Below are 23,583 nucleotides of genomic sequence, written 5' to 3' on the forward strand. Positions count from 1 at the left end.
GAGCACCTGACTCAGGGATGTAGTGTGTCAGCTCTGTGTGAAGGAAGAGAACTTATTTCCAATGTCATGTTCAGCAGGGCTCCTTGGAGACCATTCTTGTGATCCGAGCATCAGTGTACCAGACAGAGGCCTGTATGAGCATAAGTGTGCCCAAGAAGCAAGCTGGGAGCAGATGGGCTGGCATCCCAGTGACCTCCAGTCCTGCTCTCCCTGCAGTTATGCAGCCCAAGATGCCTGTCAGATTGCCTGCAGAACTTAAAAAAAAAAAAGCGAAAACACTGTACTCTGTCGTTTCATTCACTTGCATGTTTCCATCTGGAGGAGGCACACATCACAGGGCTAAATCTAGAAGCCCCTAGGCCAGGCCAGGGTGCGCCTGGGAACATCCCCACCTGTGCTTTCTTTCGCTGGGTTCCTGGTACCAGGTAGCCAGGTCATAGCCCTAAGGAACTGAACTCAGGAGAGGCCTTTCCAGAATAACCACCCCCCACCCCCCACCCCCGCTTGCTATGCCTGTGTGTTTAACCCTTCTTTGTCCAAAGTTCCTTGCAGCATGCCAAAAAAAAAAAAAAAAAAATCCATTCATGGAGCACGGTTTTTTCAAAGTACTTACTACAATATTTTGGCTCCCATAGGCCTGACCAGGACTGCTATAAAAGATGAATAATTTGACATTAAGAAGATTCTTTGAGCTTCCTGGGGGATGGGCGCGACGTGAGTTTAAGTATTATTATTACATTATAAATTTTTAATTAAAAGATCCAACTTGACTCACAAGCTAAAGCTGGCAGCCGAGTTGGCAGCCGGCCCCTTTATTCATCGAAAGTGTGGGGTACAGGCATTTTTCACAAGCAGGGGAATCTTATTCCCTTTTATGGCTACTCATATATTAAGCTGAGCTGTCTTCCACCTTCGGGAGCCTCACCGGAACAGATGGAAGCCCTAAAAATGTTTTATTTAGCGTTCTTTTCTTCTCAGGTGCATTTTCTATCACCTAAAATTCTCCCTTTGTTGCTTTGGACATGAGTTATCAAAAGCGACAGCTTCTGCCCACACAGGCAAGGACTCCCATGTCTTCCCCTAAGATACGTCCCTGTTTTCATCCTCTAAGGTAGGACAGTGCAGAAGGACACCCCTGCCTGTCCCCAGGGCCACTGTCAGGTCTCACTGATGTTGACAGAAGCTACCATTCGCCCATGTGCCCTCCCTTCTTGTTCCTGTGTGAGCTTGGCTTTTGTTCTTGAAGAATTTCTCTTCTTAAATGTGAACATGACTTGAAAGGGGAAAAAAAATTCTAGAGAAATAAGGTCAGGCAAGACAGAGGCCTATCCATCCAGTAAAGAGTGGCAGAAACAATCACTTAACCCCATCGCAATGCGACAGCCAGATAGCCACAGGCAAATGTTCACTAGCCTCACCATTGGCCTGCAGGTGCAGAGGGGAAGTCTCCATCTGGGCAGAATTGCGAGGTAACCACCTACACCCATATTCTTGAATTCTCACCTCCATGAGTGCTGAGTTCCCAGCCTGTCTGAACAAGGGCCCTGCAGTAGAGGGGGAGGGGAGCTTTAAATCACAGAATTTTCAGGTAGTGGAGAGTCACAACATCAGCATGATTTAGATCTCAGTCAGGTCACATGATGACCAGTGGTGACCTTGAACACCGAGTTGACTATGGCTCCCCGGAATACAGTTTTTCATTGGTTGACTGACAGCTCCAACAACCCAAAATCAGGTTAGTTACTTATGAAGAATGCAGTTCCCCCCAGGGATGTTCTTCCAAACTCATCACTCTGCACCCAGTTCTCTCTCCGGCATGGAGTGGTTTGAGGCTGACCTGGCCTCTCCAGGCTCCATTTTCTGAGTCTCATCAGCATCAATAGAGACTTCCTCAGAGCCCCTCCTGGGCCCTCTAAACAAAGGCCCCATAGTGTGGACTTGCCTATTTCAGAGTCCAATTTCAATTGGCTAATACAACTCCTGGGATCATTAAATTCCCAGGCATCCTTTTTTGTTGTTGTTGTTTTGTTGTCTTCTGTCTTCCTGGTCACCTGCACTGGCCTTGGGTATCTTGATGGCTTGTCTTAGCCTTTGATTGCCTCAGAGGGATGAAGGATCTAAATTTATCAAACACATGGGTGGTTCTCCTGCAGGGGTCAGGCAGTCCTTGAGAGGCTTGCCCTGGGTCTTCTGTCTGTATGTAAAGCATAGATAGAAGACCGAGCAGATGCTCTGCCAGTCTTCGGTCTATGAGAACGGCCTTTGAAACCTATTCTTGTCTAGGAGATATAACTCGGGAGGCTAATTATCCACTAGCATTTGTAAGGCCATGAGCTTGGTACCCAATACCAACAAAAGAGAGCCCTGCCCGGCACGAATTCCTTTTTAATGCATCTTCTAAGACCACGTTGGGCCACTCAGGGTTTCCCATCCCTTCCTTTTTACATATAAGGCAACTTTCCAGAAAGTGAATATTGATCTCAGAGTTTCTTTAAAGATAAAATAATTAAGCCCTCATTGATCAAGAGAAGCAGAAAGGGCTGGGGAGATGGCGCTGCTGGCATACCTGCTGCAGAAGCATGAGGGCCTGAGTTGGGGTCCCCAGAAACCATGTAAGAAGCCAGGCACAGTGGCTTGTATCTGTAACCCCAGCACTGGGGAGGTGGAGACAAAAGGACCCCAGGGCTTGCTGGCCAGTCGTCTTACTGAATTGATAAGTTCCAGGTTCTGTGAGAGACTCTGTCTCAAAATGATGATGATGATAATGATGATGGCGGCAATGATGATGGCGATGTGTAGAGCAATAAAAGGAACTACTCAAAGTTAATCTCTATCCTCAATGCACATGCACACATTATGTGTGAGTAGGCACACACATACATGAACATGTATACACACACATCACACACACACACACGAGAAGTAAAAAGTCATGGTTTAACTGAATGACGAAACTGCACTGACTTCTGTAACTCACATCAAGAGGTCAGCTTGCCCTCTTGAAAATTTTCTGGCAAATAATGAAAGTTTTATGCTTTGGGGAAATTCTGTGCTTTGTTCCCATGCACATGTGAAAAGCCAGGCATTCATCCCAAGACATTCTGTTCAGTGGTTCCATCCCGAGAACCAGACGGGTAGCTTCCTCCTTGAACTTTCCTGTTCTCCATCATGGCTCATTTTCTGTCTCTGTCATGACTTTGTTTACATTTGCATATATATGCATCTATATCTTTGTATATACCAAAGTTCAGGAGACACTACAGTCCAGTGAACACTCACAAGGAAGCATCAACAGCACCATCATCCAGGGAAGAAACAGGGCACTGCTGCTGCCCCCAGAGCTTAGTGCCACCGTCCTCCTCCCCCTGAGAGGTAGCAATCCCTTAGGATGGACACCCCTAACCCTGAAGCTTCAGCATCCTAAACATGACGCTATTTCAAGCTTAATTTCCCTTTGCCTGATTTTGGAGTTAACGCACACAGACGTATAGGGTAAGAGCTACTTTATATCTGACTGACTTTATGAAATCCATGTGCCCTTTGATCCCTTTCACTGTTTCATGGGGGTATGGGCCTACCTTCATTTGAATATTCATTTTGGTACACATTTAAAAATTTTCCAGTTGACTTCCGTTATAAACAGTGCTGCAGTAAGCATGTCTGGTCATGCCTATTGATGAATGGTAATCTCCTATTTCCATTGGTTCTGCACCAGTGTGGGGCTTCTGAGGTGTGTGATGTGCATATATCCAGTGTCAATAGGCACTGCTAGTTTTCTCAAGTGGTTGTACTAGTTTATCTCCCGCACACAGAAAGGGCATATCCTTTAATGATTGCAATATTCAGTTGTTCAGAAGTTTGTTTCTTTGGTATGGGTTGGTTGGCTGCGTTTTTGAGAGAGCATCATACTGTGCAGGACACACCTGCCTCAGCCTCCCGAGTCCTGCTTCGTAGGCATGTCCCACCACTCCCCAACTTTCCCACCTCTAATGCTCATTTCCCTGGAGAATAATAAAGTTGAGAACCTTTCTGTGTTTATTGGCTAGCTTGTGATTCTCCCCTGTGAAGTGCCTGCTTAATTCGTTTAACCATTTATCGATTAGTTGTCTTTTCCATATTGATTTTTAGGGGATTTTATATATACTACATGTGAGTCCTTTGTTAGTTATAGGTGCTACAAAGCTGTTCTGTGGCTTAAGGTTTTACTCTCTTATTAGCTGTGTGATGCACAGAATATTTTAACTTGAATGTAGTCAAATTTATCAATCTTTTTGTTTACGCTCAATCTGTGTGGGGTTTTCTTTGTTGTTTTAAAACTGTTTTCACTGGGTTAGATAGATGGCTTTTCTAGAAGACCCAAGTTTGATTCCCACCATCCATGTTCGCTGGCTCACAAGTGTCTATAACTCCTGCTCCAGGGGAATCTGATGTTCTCTTTTGGCTTCCACAGGCCCCTGCACTCATATGTGTGTGTGCGCACACAAACACACATACACACACACACACACACACACAGCTTACAAATGAAAATAAATCTTTCAAAAAAATGTTTTTGTATTATGATATTGCAAAGGTATTTTCTTGTGTAATCTCAGAGCCTGTCTTGCCTGCATATTTATCCCTCTAACCACCATTCTTCTTGGGTTTGGTTGGTATGTAACACACATAGCATTGTTCATTGCTATAAATGTTACCACCTTTGTCAGGAAATGGAAGTCCTGGCTCAGTCCTCTGTTCTGTTAATTAGTGTGTCTGTTAATGCATTAGATGTGATTCTGTTTTTATTACCGTAGCCCTGTAATCATTCTTAAATGTTTGTAACACAAGTGTTACCCTTTTTCTGTTCCTTCAAAACTGTTTTGGGTCTTCGTGGTCTTCCAGGTTTCCTCATAAATTTTAGAATGAGCATAGCAACCGCCAAAACAAGTTTGAATTCTGAACATTATTATGTTGCGTTTTGTGATGTTTTGTTTTATCAGCTTGACACAGTCTAGAATCACCTGGAAAGGAAGAGAATTTCAATGAGGAGCTGTCTAGATTAGGTTCACCTGTGGGTGTGTCTATGGATGATTGTCTTGATCATGTTAATTGATGTAGGAAGACCCAGTCCACTATGGGTGGCAGAATTCCCTAGGCTTGGGTCCTGGATTGTGTTAAAAGTGGACGATGGAACTGAGCAGTGAGCATGCCTGCTTCATCTGCTCTTGATTGTGGATGTGACCAGCTGTTTCAGGTTTCAGATCCCTGTGTTTCCTTGCTTTGAGTATAAACTAGAATTTTGAATGAAAATAAACCTTTTCTCCCCAAAGTGTTTGTCAGGATATTTGTTCACAGCAACTACAAAGGAAACATAGGACAAATTTATAGTTAAAATTATAAGGAAAATAAGGCCTATGCAATATTAGTTCTCCCTACTTACTAAGGTATTTAACAGTTCTTCTCAATAATGTTTTCTGGGGGTTGGGGATTTAGCTCAGTGGTAGAGCACTTGCCTAGCAAACCCAAGGCCCTGGGTTCGGTCCTCAGCTCTGGGGGAAAAAAAATGTTTTCTGTATGGATGTCTTGTCTTTTGTTTATTTATTTAAATTTAGCAATTCAAATATTTCTGTACTTGATGAAAGTTTTAAGTTTGTTTAAACTGATCTGTTAGAAATTTGTACATACTCAACTCATTAATTTTACTACGTATATTTGCAAATTCTTGAAAAGGTGTTTAATATTTATTTCTTTTCTTGTCTGTGTATGAGAGTTTNCTTGCATTGACACGTGTGCATCATATGCGTGCTAGGCACCCGTGGAGATCAGAAAAGGGTGTCAGATCTCCTGGAACTGGAGTTCTAGGCAGTTGTGAGTCACCATGTGGGTGCTGGGAACTGAACCTGGGTTCTCTGCAAGAACAACAAGTGCTCTTAACTGCTGAGCCAGCGCTCAAGTCCCTCTCTTTGTAAACCACTTTGGTTCTTACCATATGCACTGTAATTTCATATTTGAATACTAAAGCTTTTCTTTCTTTCTAGCTCATTCCTTCTACTTTCCTCTTACCTGAGTGCTGCTTCAGTCAGGAAACCCAGTACAGATTTGGACGTAAGGGTAAGGAGTGAGTTCAGTCAGGGATTCCAATCTCCAATCAAAGCCCTCTGCATTTTTGCAATAGCATAGTTTTCTAATAATATCACTTATTAAATTGCAGTATTTTATTTAATCCCTAGCTTATGAAGAGCTTTTTAATGTGAATGGATGTGGGATTTTTTTTCAAATGTTTTTTTTCACATCTAATAAGATGCTAATTCTCTCCTTTACTCTGTTAAATGTTCAAGTCACATTGGTTGATCATTAAACAGGAAATCAGCTTACTTGTGACATATTTGAATGGTGTGCGCTAATGTGTTAATTTTAAGTTTTGCATCTGTGTTGCTGAGATGGCGTGGCCTGGACGCTTTTTTTCCCTTCTGAGCTAGTCTTTCTAATTGCGTAATAATCAAGGGAGGCTGCCCCATAAGCATGCTGGCGCCCTTCAGAAGAGAATGCCTCACTCAGGGTGTGTGTGAGGCTGCTGCTATAGCATCCAGAAACGTTCAGCAGAATCCATAGAGAAGTATCTTGGGTCTGGAGGATGCTCTGTGGAAAGCCTTTCTGACTGAAACTGAGCCTACTTAATGTTTTACATAAGTGTAAGTTGGCAAATTTGGTAAATAAGAGTATTTCTGACCTTGTGTGAAGAGTTTGTCCTCATCTAACTTAATTTTTTTGACTTCAAGTTTTTTTCTGCCTTTAAATTTTTTTAGTGAAAGCTGTGTTATGCTATGTCGTTTTATCCTTACATGGGTAGGTGTACTCTACTTCATAGCTCTCAGTGGATCCCATCACTGACTGGATTTTGGCGTTGAAGAACCCATGCCTGGTCCTTCTTAGCCCGGTTCTCTTCTTTCTCATTAAATCCTCTCCTAATTACTCTTTATTATTTATTTCCCTGTAGTTTCCTTGGGTTTAATCACATATCCATTTTTTTCTGACCAATAAAGAATTCTTCATTTTAGTTCTAAATGATAAGCCTGAACTTATAAGCATTTAAACTTATAAACATTTAAACTCAACATTCATAAAGTAAAATTCAGTAGAACTTTAAGCACAGACCCTCAGCTGCAGTAAGAACATGGCTACTATGGAGAACTTGAGCAGGTCTTCTCTGGTACGTTTTAGGACCCTGTATTAGTCAGGGTTCTCTAGAGTCACAGAACTTGCAGATAGTCTCTATATAGTAAAGGAATTTATTGATGACTTACAGTCTGCAGTCCAAATCCCAACAATGGTTCAGTAGTAGCTGTGAATGGAAGTCCAAGGATCTAGCAGTTGCTGAGTCCCACACCACAAGAAGGCGAAAGAGCGAGAGCTCAACTCCCTTCTTCCAATGTCCTTATATGGTCCCCAGCAGAAGGTGTAGCCCTGATTAAAGGTGTGTGCCACCACACCTTTAATCCCAGATGACCTTGGACTCGGAGATCTCCCTGTCTTAATCTTCTGGATTCAATCACCACTGTGTCTCAAGATCTCCATACCAAGATCCAGATCAGAAACTTCTATCTCCCAGCTTCCAAATTAGGTTCACTGGTGAGCCTTCCAATTCTGGATTGTAGTTCATTTCAAATATAGTCAAGTTGACAACCAGGAATAGCCACTACAGACCCCAAGCTCCTTTCAATCACAGATTTGACTCAGTCAACTCTAAGATGTGTGTTCTTGACTTTAAGTATTTTTTTTTCTATGTGTACGGGTGTTTTTTGTTTGTTTGTTTCTTGAGACAGGGTCTTACTGTGTAGTCGTGGCTGACCTGGAACCCAGAGAGTTCTAGGCCAACTTGGCTGAGTGCTGGGATTACTGGCATGTGTAAGCAACTATACTAGACTTTTTCTGTGTGTTTAGGCTTAAAGAGAAATGTATAGTCACAGACTTATCTGCATAGCATACATTAGAATATGCAAATTTTCATTGTTAGTCCAGCCAAAACATTTTTTTCTGTTTTTCTGTTGTTATTCTATTAGGGCTATGAGTTATTTCAGAAGATATTACTCAGTTCCCAACACAGGAATCTTGTAACAATTCATTTCTGTCTTTATTTTCATTGTGGCCCAAACACATGATCAGTAATTTTAACTATTTGCTATTTGTTGAGACTATACTTCCTCCCAAGTGTGGTCAGTCTTTGTGAATGTTGCATAATTACTTCAGTATATGTAATGTGCAATAGTCTCACCTTGAAAAATGGACAACTAATACCCATAAAAATTCACCATCTATGGTGTAAATATAAAAATACATAGCACAGCTTAACAAAGTGCCATAGGTCATCTTTGGCTGTGTAGCAAGACCCTATCTCAAAAAAGAGAAGAAAGTCTACAAACAACACAAACAAAAAATGGTACTTCTACGTAGTAAAGCACAAAGAAGTGTGCTTACTATACTTGTTTGTTTTAATCATTCTCTGTCTGTCTGTCTGTCTGTCTGTCTGTCTGTCTGTCTGTCTGTGTGCCTGTATGTCAGTGCCTGAGTCTGTGTGTTTCTTAGTGGTTTCAGACAGGGAACTAATAGTGGCCGCAGTAGCATTCAAGTAGAGCCACAAGCTATCAAAGGTCCTGTTCTGATGCTACATCAGGTTTCATCGAAGTCAGCATCCTTTAAAGAGGAACAAATCAGCCAGAAGCAAAGCCCCTCACCGAGTGGCTCCTCCTTTTCTAAGCAGCACCCCTGTTCCATCAGCTCCCTCCGGACAGCAGTAGCCGTCACTTCTCCTTTCCCTTATTCCCTGTTGATTGTCTGTAATGACATCGTTTGCCTGGGCTGAGTCCGTTCAGCTTCTACAACCTGCTCCTGAATAAACCAGTGGTCAGGACTGTCTCTCTGGGTTGTACTGGAGCAAGAGAGTAATGCTAACCGATGCCAGTAGATAGCAAATTAAAATGCCATCTAGTGATACAAAGTTCAGGACCCTAAAGCTGCCCTTACTCCTACACTGTCTGCAGGTCTGGGGCTCTCCATGGCCATTTTCAAATTCAATAATTCAGTCAGATCACATAACTTAGAGAAACTATGACCCTCATAAATAAGTGTGCTGCAGTGAGGATGCACAGGTTAAAGTCGCCCAAGGGAAGAGTTACACACAAGCATCTGGTGGAGCTGTACAGACAACACTTGTCCTTGAAGCAGCAGTGTTTGACAATATGTCAATAACCAGGGAGACTCACCCACAGATCAGTGTCCACCGTTTTATTAGGTCCTTTCATATAGACACAGTTGACTCTTGCGGGCTGATATTAGTCTCCAGTCTACCCAAAAGCTACACTGATATTTGGTGTTCCAAACCACACAGACTTCAGCATTCCTAAAACCACCAAGTGAGCAAAGGTATTTATCTCAAGCAAGGGACTCCAGGAGCTTAGAGGTTGCCTCCAAGGGCCTGAAGACAAGACCATACCCTTGGCCAAAATATAATCTAGACCTTCTACATGCTTAGGCTTAATAGCACTCCGTCCACTAAAATAAATCCCCACTCCATGTCCTAATGTATCAGGCAGAGCATGATCTGGATCCCTGCCCCTCCCCCTCATATGTTGCAAACACACAGGTCTTCCCTGGTGCGTTTCAGGACCCCAAATTTCTTCCTGGCCTTTCTGATAGCCTAGCTATTCTGCCTGAAATCTCCCAGATCCACACGTAATTGGATCGGTGCTGTCATTCAGGTCTCAGCTTAATAAATGTCATTTCCTCAGAGGCCTCTTGCCTGTCTGCTCGAATTAAATGAGTCCCCAAGTCACTCCCTATCTTATCACCACATTATGAGCTCATCGCAGCAGTGAGATTTGCCTGTTGTTTTCTAGCCCATTTGTCTCTTAATCTTGCTGTTAGAAGCCTCCTCCGAGCAAGCGCTGTAAAAGCCTGTAAAAGCAGAAACGGTGTGACTTCTCTGCTGTGCCCCTCCCCCACCTAGGAAACGCTGGACCTGTGAGTGGGCTCACTAGTCACTGAACGGATGAACACGCGGTAGAGTGAATAAGTAAGACTTACAAATGCCGATTTCATCAAAATTTAAGTCGAAGTCTTTACAGCAAGACATTTAGAGCCTTTAACATAATAACGTGGCTTGCAAGGCTTGTATGTAGCTATACATCATATATTCATGTTCTTGGGAATGGTTTTGCATTTTCCCATATAACCAACATCTGGAAAAAAAGGAAGTTGACTCTGGAGACTGTGCTGTCTGCTGACTGGTCCCATCAACTAGTCTGTACCCAAGTGTAACTGTTCAGTACCGCCACATGCTCATTAAACCAAATCTCCATTTTAATAGGTTCAGTGTACATCAGTGGCTGTGGTGAGCTGGTGAGAGGTGGGTTTTCAGAATGGAAGCCTTTGATGCCCCTCAGGGGACTTCCCAGGAAGTGACCATTTATGCCCCGCCTACCCAAGTTCTTTTGGCCAGATTCTATGTGGCAGAATCAAATATTGACAGATGCTTCTAGTCTTTGCTAATGATATGTTTGAAGTGGCTTTGTATTGTTTTTTTTTTTTTTTTTTTTTTTCCTGAATGGGTGAATTCATGATTTAGGAAATTGTGATACAATCAGTCTCTGACTTAACAATGAATGGTTCAAGCTAATGAATGATGTCTCGACTCTACCGTGATGTGAAAGCAATGGGCAGCTGGTAAAACCTCACTTCACATTTTGAATTCTGTGGTTTTCTGGGTTAGTGATAGTGGTGTGGAGTTGCATTTCCGTACTCGTCAGCGGCAGCCAGCAAACTGCAACTTCTAGTCAGCTGTAAGATGATGAGGGAAATGACCCGCACCCTGCACTCTACTGAGTAGCTGATGTGCAGGGACCTCTGTGTGTGTGTGTGTGTGTGTGTGTGTGTGTGTGTGTGTGTGTGTGTTCATGTGGGGTGGGGGAAGGGCACATATACATGTGTGTGCACAGGCATATGGAGAGTAGAGGACAACTTTGGGTGTCAACTTTCAGTAATGGCGTCCACCTTGTTTTCGAGACAGGGTCTCATTGACTTAGAGCTCACCCTTTAGGCTATCTGGCCATCAGGCCCTAGAAATCCACTTGTCTCTGCCTCTAGGATTACAACGTCCAGCTTTTCTTATTCTGGGTTCTGGGAGTTGAACTCGTGTCTCTAGGTTTGCAAGCATTGATGGAGCCACCTCCCCAGCCCCATTTTCAACTTTTAATGTTGTCAATTTACTGTAAGTTTCTCTGGGTAGGGCTCCTCTTGTAAACCAAGGACCATCCGTATTCCTGTATGAAACTAACTACAGCATTAATGAAGATCACACATAGGTTTTCAGATACTAAAGGTCCTGATTCTTTTCCTAGAAATAAGGTCGATTGTTATTTACAATCACCTAAGATCATTGAAGCAGATGCTTACCCTAGGCTACATCTTATGCCGACTTTACCCTTCCTTTCGGGAGAGGGGGATACTGCCACATGGTGAGCGTGAAACAGCAGAGAGGATGTGGGTGACCCGTTCTTCTGTTTAAGTTCAAGGTGTGTCAGAGCTGAGCTGGGCTAGCTTTTCCCTTGGCCGTAGAACACATCCCAAATGATTTTCTCCACTTTGGAGGGACTTGAACTACAAAACCTTACTGCCCACTGGACCTGTGGCTCCCATGTGTAGTGAAGTGGTGCGCTGTCCTATAAGACTCGCCTTTGACCAGATTGTCTATGTATACACACACACACACACACACACACACACACACACACACACACACACACTGCAGCAGACACACCCTGTGTGAAGGACCACATATTACTCTCACCACAGGCTAGGAAATCAGACTTGGGAGAAGGCCCGGGTGCTTCTCCCTCTGACTAGCCGATGTCAAGCTGTCTGTGATGTCCAAGTGGACACTCTGTCCATTGGCTTTACTCCCCGAACAGACCGCCTCCTGGCCATGTTAGTTAATTCTTGACGACGTGAAGATGGTTGAAGTCAGTCGTGGAATGGTTGCTTACACATGTACTCAGCACTTCAGGAACTGTTTGTGCCAAGACTTTACAGCCTGGCACCCCAATGAATGTGTTTCTACGTGCTGGGAATAATTTCTGCTGAGTGCCATTGAGAGAAAAATATAATTCACAGTTTTCCATTAAAAAGAAGGCAGCGCTGGTGTGCGGAGTTGTCAGTTACCTTGTGACTCCAGTCGGGACCATTCTGAGGTTGATTTGGAAGAAAGTCAGTGATATTTAGCTCGGAAACTGTCGGTTAAACTTGAATAGAGCACTCCTTTCTGCGGCCCTGATACAGAACGAATGAGCAGTGAAATGGAAACCAACAGTCAGCTCCTCGGTTGAGACTGTTGGGGACTCCTGGGGAACACCAGGTTGTGCTCAAAGCCAGCTAGCTGGGCTCAGAGGGCTGTGCACATCCCCAGGGTTCCTGCTGGAGCTTCAGACAGCGCCTCCTTCCTGCAGTTCTTTGTCAAGAACATGAATGGAGCTGGGAATGGGTGAACAATGGGAAGACCTGGGCCAACACGTCAGTGTAAGTGATTCAGGGCCTGCTCTCAAGCCAGTGGTGGCAATGATCAAATTAATTCCGGCCTTGCAAATGATGCACAGTGAATGTTATGGTCCTCCCTGCTGCAAGCTGATCCAGGCCCTCCTCCTTCAAGGAGGCCTCTCTGAGACTTCCTCATTTCTCATGCCCTGAAGTATGGAGTCTGCTGTCTAGAGAACCTAGCCCCAACCTTGACATGCCCTTGGATGGACCCTTTCTTTGTAGAGCAACCAAAGCTAGTAGCCACCAGCCACTGTGAAGTCCCCTCTTTCTACCTGTGTCAGGGCTCCCAGGGCTCAGGTTGGTAATTCCAGGCTTACATGTTCTGATGAACAGGGCCTTTATTGATGCTGTTCCAGCCACCTTGTGCATTCAGTGACTCTGGGGACTAGCTAAGAAGCCAAACATCCTTTAGCACACTGAAGAATTTCTGGAGAAAGGTTCAGACTGGAAAAACACTACCCTAAAATGTTTGCCTTGTTACCAAAAAAGAGGAAGAAGAAGAAGAAGAAGAAGAAGAAGAAGAAGAAGAAGAAGAAGAAGAAGAAGAAGAAGAAGAAGAAGAAGAAGAAGAAGAAGAAGAAGAAGAAGAAGAAGAAGAAGAAGAAGAAGAAGAAGAAGAAGAAGAAGAAGGAAGAAGAAGTAGTAGTAGTCATCAAGTTGGAGTATAACCTATCTCCAGGTCATACTTATAAGCCCGTGTACATCTAAAATCAGGAACATTTAGCAAGGGTGGTGGTAAAGCCCAGAGATAGAACATTTACCCAGTAGCCCCAGTGTCCTGGTTTCTAACCCCAACACTAAAATAAAGTAGACAAAATCAGAAACATTTAACAGAGATGTACTCATGAGGGAATGAAGAAAAGACCACACACACACACACACACACACACACACACACACACACACACACACGCACACGCGCGTGCAGTGGGCGATATACCAGATGGGACTCGTTGGGTGGTGTTTGGGGTTATGATGAACAGAATCCCAACTAGACTGTGAGGAGCACAGGGGTTTTACAGTAACTTGTAAGTAGATAGGGTTGGAAGCAGATACTCGCCTTACGTTTTTTGGTGTTTTGGTCATCTTGCTCCCTGTCCTTGCTGCTTCCCCACCACCTCCAGTCTTTTCCAGTTGGGCTCAGCCACTCCATGTGAGGACGTAGTGTGCCCAGCTGTCCTAAACCCTGGGGGATTGACAAGGGTGTGTGTTGGTTTGGTACGCAGATAGTTTGTACTCCATGTCGTCCTGCGCACTGTGTCTGAGGTCAGGCCCTGTGCCGTGCCTGGGTGGCTACAGTGACCAGCCTGACAGGCTAAAAACAATGTTAAACCCTGTCCAAAATACGCCAACTCTTTATCTAGTTTGAGACTCATTCAGAAGACAAACTGCTTGGTACAAAGTGTCACAGGCAGAAACCAAAGTTCCTTTTGTGATATGGTTCCTGCTCCCTGGATCCCTCTTCCGGTTAGTTCTGCAATGCAGGCTGTGAGCTCGTCATTGTTACCTGAGTCTGGTGAGAGGTAAGGTACTGGGTATCTGTTAACAGATTGAGACGATGGCTGAGAAAAAGAGCCTCCTTGTAAAGCCGTTAACCATCTTGAATTGCAAAAAGTAATGTTCGTCTGTTATTGCAGACTGCCGCATCCCCCAAATTGAAGATGCTGAGATTCATAACAAGACATACAGACACGGAGATAAGTTAATCATCAACTGTCATGAGGGATTCAAGATCCGGTACCCTGACCTGTACAACCTGGTTTCGTTATGTCGTGACGATGGGACGTGGGATAACCTGCCCATCTGTCAAGGTATGAGATGGGAGCAGCTGTTGTTGTCCCTGTCATTGTAAAGGATGGGCATGCATGATCCTCTAACGGAGCAACAGACATTCTGGCAGAAAAATACAAGGTCACCCCACCTAGGTCCCGCCCTGCCTACCTGCGTCGCCTCTCCTTACGGTGACTCAGCACCATATACCAGGTTTCCCAGTAAAGAAAGGATAGAGCTGATGCTTCAGTATGTCTAGCATCACACCCCTTTCCCTTAGAAAATCAGAAAAGTAGTTGAAGAATTAGGAAAAGCAGGCTAGTGGAGGGGCTTGGCAGGGAAAGGGGCTTGCCTGAAAGCCTGGCAACCTGAGTTCTGGCTCTAAGAGAAAACCGACCGCCACAGGGACTCTGGCTTGCACGTGTGTGCCATGCCTATGTACACACCAGCATGGGCAGACACACACACACACACACACACACACACTAATAATAACACATTAAAAAGAATTAGGAGGCTTTGTAACAGGGTTTTGAATACAGGGATGAATCATTGTATACTTAATGGAAATAACAGAGTGTGGTACTTTAGTAGCAGCAAGAATACAGTAAGCATATTACAGAAAGCCTCTTCTCTTCATAATGTTATCCTTCTTATAATTCATGAAAAGCAGAAAAATAATCACATTCAGATGCTTCCAAACTGCACAGCGAATATTTATCCTTTCACACTTTTAAAATTTGCCCCAGCCGCCATATACAGAGGGACCTGTTTCTGAAAATAAGCCCTTGAGTTCACATTAATTCTGATTTTATTTTTTGACATGTGACTTGGTCTAAAGGGCCAAAAGAAACCAATGCATAATTCATAGTTTGAGGGAGAAGGAAGGCATTGGAATTTGTTCCAAAAGCTCTGGCATGTTCAAGTTGAGATGAATGTTAACTTTGTGCCTGGAAATCACAACTGGCAGGCCTTGATATTGCTTTGTGTGCCCCATCATCAGAAATAAATTGTTTTCCCACACCAGAGCTGAAGAGTTGCGACCCTATGAAGGAACAAAAGCTTCAGAGTTGAGGGGACTGAGGAGCCCAGCCATCACTCGGCCTGCCCTGTGGCCTATGACGCTAACCTACCCTAAAGAGACGTGGGTTTTACTTATCTGTTCAGAGATGGCCTACAAAACGAGCAGCTGGCGCCTGGGTTGGGCTCCTCATGCAAACAAGCATCATTAGCCACAGATTTATTCCAGGACCAGAGTCACGGGTGAGGAAAGTCGCCTCGGACCTCAGCCATTCCCTGCAGTCCAGTTTTCTCCATATCCTTTCTCTGGGGCTTCTCACCCTCACCAGTTCTACCTTGTATTCCTCAAATCCACTGAGTTTCCTTAGGAGTCCTGTTTCCCTGTGGCCTCTTGGGACATTGTTTTAAAGAGTTCAGATATGTGCCTTGCTGTTGCTCTGTCTGGCCCGGTCTGGGTCGCTCTCCATTCTCAAATTCTGCTCAGCAGCAGGTCAGCAACAAGAGAGCTGGCTGGCTATTCTTTCTCTTTCTCTCTTTCTTTGTTTTCATTTCTTTTTAAAAAAATATTACTGGGATTTGAACCTACGGCTTCACACAGTACCCTGCTTCTGAGCTATGCTCCCATTCCTCCTTCTAACTCTTAACTTTGAAAGAAGGCCTCAGCAGATTGCCCAAGCAACCCCTGAACTCACTCCATAACCCAGATGGGCTTTGAACTTGTGACCCCATTTCCCTAGTTTCCAAAGCGGCTGGAATTGTAGGCCTGCCCCACCCAAGCTTACACCTGGTTACTCATAAGAGACGTAATGCTCCAAACAATGCCACGTAGCCCTGCTCCATCATCACTTCTCCTCAAAGCCCCTCATCCCACACAGTAGGTGCCCTGCCTGTGCTGTGGTCCCAACCCATCCTGTGCGTCACTGTTACTGGGGACAGAGCCCTGCCCGCTGCCTCTGCACTAGCTTTCCTCTGACCACCCAGCTGGCACCACATAAGAAAGGGATCTTCTGCATTGCTGCAGACAGCCTGGAACCTCTCCGAGCCCCCTGGTGGATTGTAATTGGCTCCCAGAGTGACATTTCATTCTAGAACTTTTATTTGCACCTATAGATCCGGGGGCTAAAGCTCCAGTAGGCGTCTCTCTATTATCCAGAAGTGCAAATGGAAATCCCATTGAACTATCGAGTTGAAGCCTGTTTCCCACTGTTATATTTAGGATGGGCTGTCTCCAGCCAAGAGTGAGCATATCTTTCTCCCTCAGCACTGATTAGCTGCACAAATGATGACTCCTGCCATCTCCTCAGGAGTAGTGGAGGGCAGGAGGCACAGAGGCCTTTTTTTGGGGGCGGGGGGGAGGCTGGTACTTTGGATTTTGCAGAGTGTCTGCATGTCCTGCTCACTGTGGGGCAGAATCATCCAAAAGACTGTTGTCCCCTCTTGAGTAGCTTGGAGCAGGAGCCCTGACATGGGAGGGAGTGCTGGGCCATCACCCTGTCAGCCACTCGAACTGCACTAGCATCCCGTACCTTCCTTTGTTCCTGTTAATGGACTCAGCTGCTGTTCCTCATTCCTGATCACATTTCTGTGTGAGGTGCTGAGGATCTGAGGTGGATTGCCAGTACCACAGAAGCTGGGCATGGCCTGTGGCAAGGGTCTGCATCCTAGTGTCGGGGGTGCAGAGACAAGGCATGACTAGGCCAGCCAGCCCAGCCGAGACAGAGAGGCCCTGGTCTCACAGAAAGAGAAAACAATAGAAAAAGATGCCTGGCATTGATCCACACATGTACATGCCATCACAGACAGACAGAGACAGACACACAGACAGACACATGCGAGCACTCGCACACACATGTACACATACACCATGAGACAGGGTAAAAAGACACAGAGTTCTCCTGCCTTTGGGGGTGTCTAGAAACCTCTGGACTGGTTCTGGGTCGGGGCCTGCTCACACTGTGGGCCTTGGTGCCTAAGGCACAGCAGCGAGGTAGGTGACTGTGTTTGTCCCTAAGGTCTGTCCTGGTGCCTCTCCTGTCTCTCCTCACTCTGGTGCACAGGTACTCCAGCAACTCGCTGAGAGAACGCCTCAGGACAGTATGTGGCAAAGCCAGCTCTGGAGGAGGGCTTGGTCATCTCCCATTATGCATGGAATCCAAAGCCCGAGTTTGGCACTAGAAGGGAAAGTGGGTCTTTTCATTATATGCTATCGCTTCTCACACAGGCTTGCCACCCTGGAAGGATATCACATCACCCTGTGATGCCATTATGCACTCCGGTGACATGGCTGTGTTCACCACAGTGCCAGGGCAGCAGGAAAGGCGCACACAGCAGAATTCTGTGCCTTTGGGAATAGCACAGGCTTCAAGAGCCAAAGGCAGCCAGCCAGTGATTTAGAAGGAGGGATCCAGGGTCTGGTTCCCCACTTCTCTGGTAGCACCCGACATGCTCCTTTTGGAGCAGAGACCCACTGCAGCCCACGCTCCTCAGAGGGCCTTCCTCCCACCTGGGCCTACCTTAGCAATGCATAGCCTCGACCTCCAAGGAGACCTGCTGAGACAGAAGCGCAGCATGTGATCTGGGGGGTCTGTGGTGATTAAGCCCTCTGCGGAATTCTCAAGTTTGGAAAACAGCATACTTTAAGACTCTTAATCTATCTCACTCCACACTGGATTCTCAGAAATCTAGTAGTACCAGCACGACAAGATTCTATCGCGTGACTGAGTTTAGAACATAAGCTGCCAAGTCACCGATCCCTAGCCATTGGCGTGTCTGTTCCCTCCTCGGGTGCCTCAGTAGTCCTCAGCTCTGACGTCATCTTAAATGACACAGAGAGCTTCACAAACACACAGTGACACCAGGTTCTCCTCGTGGGCCTGGACCCTGGGTACCGCTGGGTTGGAAAACCCCCTCAAGTAATGCTAATGGTCCATTCGGGACAGGTTCAGCTGGCTAGGGATGCACTAATGCATCCCTGCTTCCTCCTCTCCTTCCCTCCTAACCCTTTATCTGACCCATGATACCATTTCAGATATACCAGCCACATCTCTGTATATGTAGCCCAAGTCTGCAATGTCCTTTTGTTGCTAAGGGACAATCCCAAAGCGTTCTTCTGTGCCATTGGCCGTTATGCATATGCAAAGGCGGCCCAGTAAAACCTTCCCATTTTGCTTTCGCAGGCTGCCTGAGACCTCTAGCCTCTTCCAATGGCTACGTGAACATCTCCGAGTTCCAGACCTCCTTCCCTGTGGGAACTGTGATCGCTTATCGCTGCTTCCCTGGATTTAAACTCGAGGGTTCCGAGAACCTCGAGTGCTTACACAACCTTATCTGGACGTCCAGCCCACCCCGGTGCCTTGCTCTGGAAGGTAACACATATAAGCCTTTTGGTTGGGGAGATGTCTGATGATGGCCAGTAGGGACTTTTGCTTGCTGAAGCCCAGGTCACCCACCTGACCTGGAGCTATACTTACGTTAAACACACCTCCTCCCCCCACCCACCTGTCACCATTCTTAGGGGGAAGAAGGCAAATACAATTAAAAGCCGAAAGAATCAAATGTCAGACTGCAGAGCACTGCAAAGTTAAATGAAATGCCTTCAGAAATTAATTTTCTCTGCACTGGATGATAACAGATGGCATGGTGACACCATCCGTCTCACCCCGAGTTTTATTGTGGCATCAATGCTTCTTTCATTTTCCTGTGCGTTTCCAGTGAAGCCGTAAATGTTTGGCTGTAAGACACTCTTGGAAGGCTGAAAGCAAGAGCCGTCTCTTCCCTGTCTTTATGAAACCTGAATGGTTATAGAGTGTGTGTTGGTAAAGAACACTAATTAGGGGGTCTGTGTTGGCTGGGTCTGGGAACGGAGCGGCAAGGGTCCCATATCCATAATCAGGGCAGCGTCCTGGGGTTCCTAATATCCTCCATCCCTGAAGTCTAACCCCGGCCTCAGCCCCAGTGTGTCTCGGGTCTTGAAGTTTCACCTGTTGTGCTTCTTCTGAACATCCGAGTAAATGGCTGGAAATGGTGGGGCAGAGACTGCCATTCCAGAGCCCTCTCCAAACCTGTCCCAAACCCAAGCCCCCAGACCCAATAACACGCCAAAGCAAACCAGTCCCTCCAAGTTTGCAGCAGCAGAGGCTGCCTGCTTTCCTGTTGCCTCCTCCAGGAGAAGCGCGGTTGGGGTGTCCCATGAGAAGTGGGCGCAAGCAGAAGGTGCTCGGAACAGTGGGAGGAGGCTTTCATTTCTAAAGAAAGGACCAACATGCAGAGAGCCGGCCAGAGCCATGCAGCCTCCTGGGATAAGGGGCGGAGAGGTGGGAGGGAGGGATGGCCGCCCCATTCCATTCATTCTGCTAAAGTCCTAGGCTATGCCTTGAAGTCCCCACACATCCCTGTCTCCCACAGGGCCAGATTTTATAGGGGACAAAGGACAAGATAGAAGGTTAAAGTTGAGACACCCTGGTACATTTGAAATGCCTATAACAAAGAAGTTTTCAATAGGAGCATGAAGTAGGAACTCTCTTTCTCTCTCTCTCTCTCTCTCTCTCTCTCTCTCTCTCTCTCTCTCTGTGTGTGTGTGTGTGTGTGTGTGTGTATTCTTCATCTAAAATTCAAATAGAATTGACTGTTTTGTACCCCTGCTTGCTAAAGCTGGCTAGTCTAGTCTCCAGAGACAAGGTTAACCCTGTTTGCAGTGTAGTCTCCTCACCGTCTGTCTGCAGTGTAGTCTCCTCACCGTCTGTCTGCAGTGTAGTCTCCTCATCCTCTGTCTGCAGTGTAGTCTCCTCACCGTCTGTCTGCAGTGTAGTCTCCTCACCGTCTGTTTGCAGTGTAGTCTCCTCACCATTGTCTGCATACTGCAGGTGGGCCATGGTGAGCGCTGGCTGTCACTAAAAGGCCTACTTCTTAGTTCCTGGAGGATTTTCCATATTCACATAACCAAAAATCAAGGGTAGTTTGAAGATATCATTGTTATGATTTTGTCAAATTGAAATGCCTGTTTTAGGGTCTTTTCAAATTCGCCTTAACTGCATTTCAAGTAGTCAGAGACTATAAGCTTCACTGGGGGACTTGGAAAGCAGCCTTTTATGGAGCCTGGAGAATATGATATGGATAGACATAAAACAAAATCTGACTTCAGAGGCAGTGATCTAAGGTTATAAACAGGGAGCTGAGAGCAGCTTCTGGCTGGAAACAGGCTCCGATGCTGAACACAGGCACTGGCTGCTGCCAGAGTCAGCCCTGGCCATGGAAGGATCTGAGAACCCACCGCCTGTGCCAGGAAGGCCACTCGATGCCTTGCCTGCCCCACTCATACCACTTGTTAAAAAAAAGGTAACTTTTGCATTATTGTTTTTAATGCCCTGCCCTCCAAAATATCCAAGGAAATAATTTGTGAGCCCGTTCAAAGCAACGCAGGCCAAAAGAAAAAGCTATGAGTCTAAACCCACAGCTTTACAAGTCTAAACCCACAGGCAGAGTAAGCCAAAGGCATGCTTGTTGTTCAGACCACAACTGGTAGTACTTGAGGAGACACTGGAGAAGTCGAGAGAGCGCCCACACACACACATCATCTGCCCCTTCGCGTGCCTCCCTTCTTCCCTCACAGGTTTCCCCTTCTTCCTGTCATATGAAGTAGACATTTCATATTATTTGATTTTTCTTTATGGTGCAGTAAACACTACCTAACTGTGCCATGTATCCCATACTCCTTGGGCTTTTAAATCCATTAGCTTTCTGACCCCAGCAGGGAGTGGGGTGGGCAAGAGTTCTGTAAAAAAAGCTTTCCACAACCTCTTAAAGGCTTACAAATTCCCAGCCTCCTACACTCGGTGGACCTGTCACTCCTGCATGACACAGTAGCTGTCCCCAAACCTAACATGATCAGTGGCCTGCTCAGTGCTCACAGCACTGGAGTCAGCCCCCAAGACTCCATAGGCCAGGCATGGTGGCACACACCCATATCCCAGCACTCCGAGAACGAGGTGTTCAAGGCCCTCCTTAGCTATAGGATGAGTCAACTTTGGCTACAGAAAACTCCATCTCAAAAATAATGAAAGAGAACTGGGGAGCTGGCTCAGTGGTCAGGATCATAGACTAACTACTCTGGAAGAGGAAACGAGCTTGCTTTCCACACTTATGTCATGTGGCTCACAACCACCTGTCACTCCAGGTTCAGGGGCGTCCTTCACCCCTGGCCTCCACCTACCTGCTCTTATGTGCACATACCATACACAGACAGACAGACAGACAGACAGACAGACAGACAGACACACACAGACACACACACACATACATACACAGACAGACAGACAGACAGACAGACAGACAGACAGACACACACACACACACACACACACACACACACACACGAGATTGTAAATAGAGTAGAATAGAAAGTGATCTTGATAAGGCTTCAGTATGATAGCAAATGTAATACTTTAAGGAGTATTTGTCATCTAGTGCTAGTCAAGGGTACTGTCACTCTTAGATTTAGGTATAAAGTCACCCTCAGTTAGTTACGGGTATGATTAGAATGCCCAGGCTTTAAGACTCACGTATTGTGACTCTGTCTGGTTGGTCCGGTGCTGCTCTGGCTCCCTGCACGTTCTTAACTGTGTCTGGAAATGCCTCATAATAACAATGATCACTTAAGAGGGGTGGTAGCATGTGCCTTTAATCTCGGACCCAGAAGGCAGAGTTTAAGGCCAGCCTGGTCTACAGAGTTGGTTCCAGGACAACCAGAGCTACACAAAGAAAAACCCCATCTTGAAACAAAACAAAACAAACAAAAACAGTGATCTCTTAACTGCAAGCTGACAGGCTGTGTGTCGCACCCTCACCGTCTGGACCTCCTCACGTCTGTTTCCTGTTCTCAGCTCCTGCTTGATGATGAGCAAACCCAGGCTTCTAAAGGCTCAGTGGCAGGTGCGATACAGCTGGGACTCAGGCCTGGGCCTCTGTCACTCCAAAGCCATTGGTCATGCCTAGTTAACTAGTGGGGATTGATCGATTGCCTTGCAGTCTGACACGAAGATAGTCTGGTACTTTTATAGCTGTTTTTGAAGTAAAAAAAAAAGGATTTTAAATAGTTGTTGCATAGTAATGAATTCATTGTTCCAGTTTGGTTGTCTCCCTAGAGGCATGCCAGAGGGAGGACTGTCCCTGCTGTCAGCACTCCTGCTGCCTCCCAGCAGGACCAGGTGTCCCTGGCCACAGTGGAGCCAGCAAAGCAGCAGAGAGCATGGGTCCCTGTTACAGCCCGAGGCAGTGACACCTTGGTGACTGGCAGGACTTGTGCAGACTCTCTGCCCTACAAGGCATCACTTCTCCCTAGTGGGTGGAGCCAACATTTGAATGACAGGTGTGAGTGATCCCATCAAGGTCAGGCTGCAAGAGGAGTTGATGGCCTGGAAGCAGAGGTCATGGCAGTGCCATCAAGAGTCGCAAGGACCAAAGGTTGTTGAAGCCCATGGTCCTTATACGTTGGCCTATTTTTGTAGACCTGTCTTTCTGTCTGTCCTCATGTGACTACATTTTAATTCTTTCCCTTCCCAGGCCTTTTGGCCCCCGTGGCTGTTAACTTCTGCCTGTGTCTTTTTTCATACATACTCCCATGCTGAATGCAAATTTTATATATATTTCCTCTGTTAGAGAGCATGGGCAGTCTCCTGTCTCCGCGTGCTGAGAGCTCTGTTACCTGTCTGCCTCACACTCACCAGGCCCAGAGCAACACTGCACTGGGCACCAGGGAACTCCAAGGAAAGAGAGGACGTAATTCAGTTATTTGCAGAGTTGACAGTCTAACAGACTCATAACAGACCTCGTCCTCTTGAGACCCTCATCATTGCCATAGTCCAACGTCCACATGCAGTTACTTTTACCAAAGGGCACATCAGAGCTTCTGCTCTGGGGAGGGGTGGGAGGGCAGGCTAGTGGGGGATATCGCAATTGCAACGTGAAATTTCTACCCAGAGATAGATGGCTCTTTCGTTTCCCAGAGCGTGAGCAGTGGTGTCTTTTCTGTCTGTCCTTAAGCTTTAGGAAGTATGGTTCTCTCCTGTGTGAAAGGATGCCCTTCTGAATCTTCACAGAGCTCATCAGGCTGTGTGAATGCCTTAGTGTGTGTAGAGGGTGCTCGCCCAAAGGAGGGGGAGAGAGTGGGGGGGGCATCAGTCAAGTGAACTACCCAGGTAACAGTTTGACTCTAACTACTTGTAGTCAACTACA

General features: G+C 46.0%; 1 protein-coding gene across 2 annotated transcripts in view; it reads left to right on the top strand.

The window, feature by feature from the left end:
* The window catches only part of Susd4 (sushi domain containing 4), a 129,569-nt gene that overhangs the window by 75,811 nt on the left and 30,175 nt on the right, over window positions 1-23,583 (top strand). For both annotated transcript variants that reach the window (XM_029539038.1, XM_021198057.2), the window contains exons 4-5: window positions 14,202-14,375; window positions 18,531-18,719. In XM_029539038.1, coding sequence (XP_029394898.1) covers window positions 14,202-14,375; window positions 18,531-18,719 — 363 coding nt within the window. The remainder of the gene's footprint in view (window positions 1-14,201; window positions 14,376-18,530; window positions 18,720-23,583) is intronic.

This window comes from Mus pahari, chromosome 5 (genome assembly GCF_900095145.1).
Source record: "Mus pahari chromosome 5, PAHARI_EIJ_v1.1, whole genome shotgun sequence".
Taxonomy (NCBI): domain Eukaryota; kingdom Metazoa; phylum Chordata; class Mammalia; order Rodentia; family Muridae; genus Mus; species Mus pahari.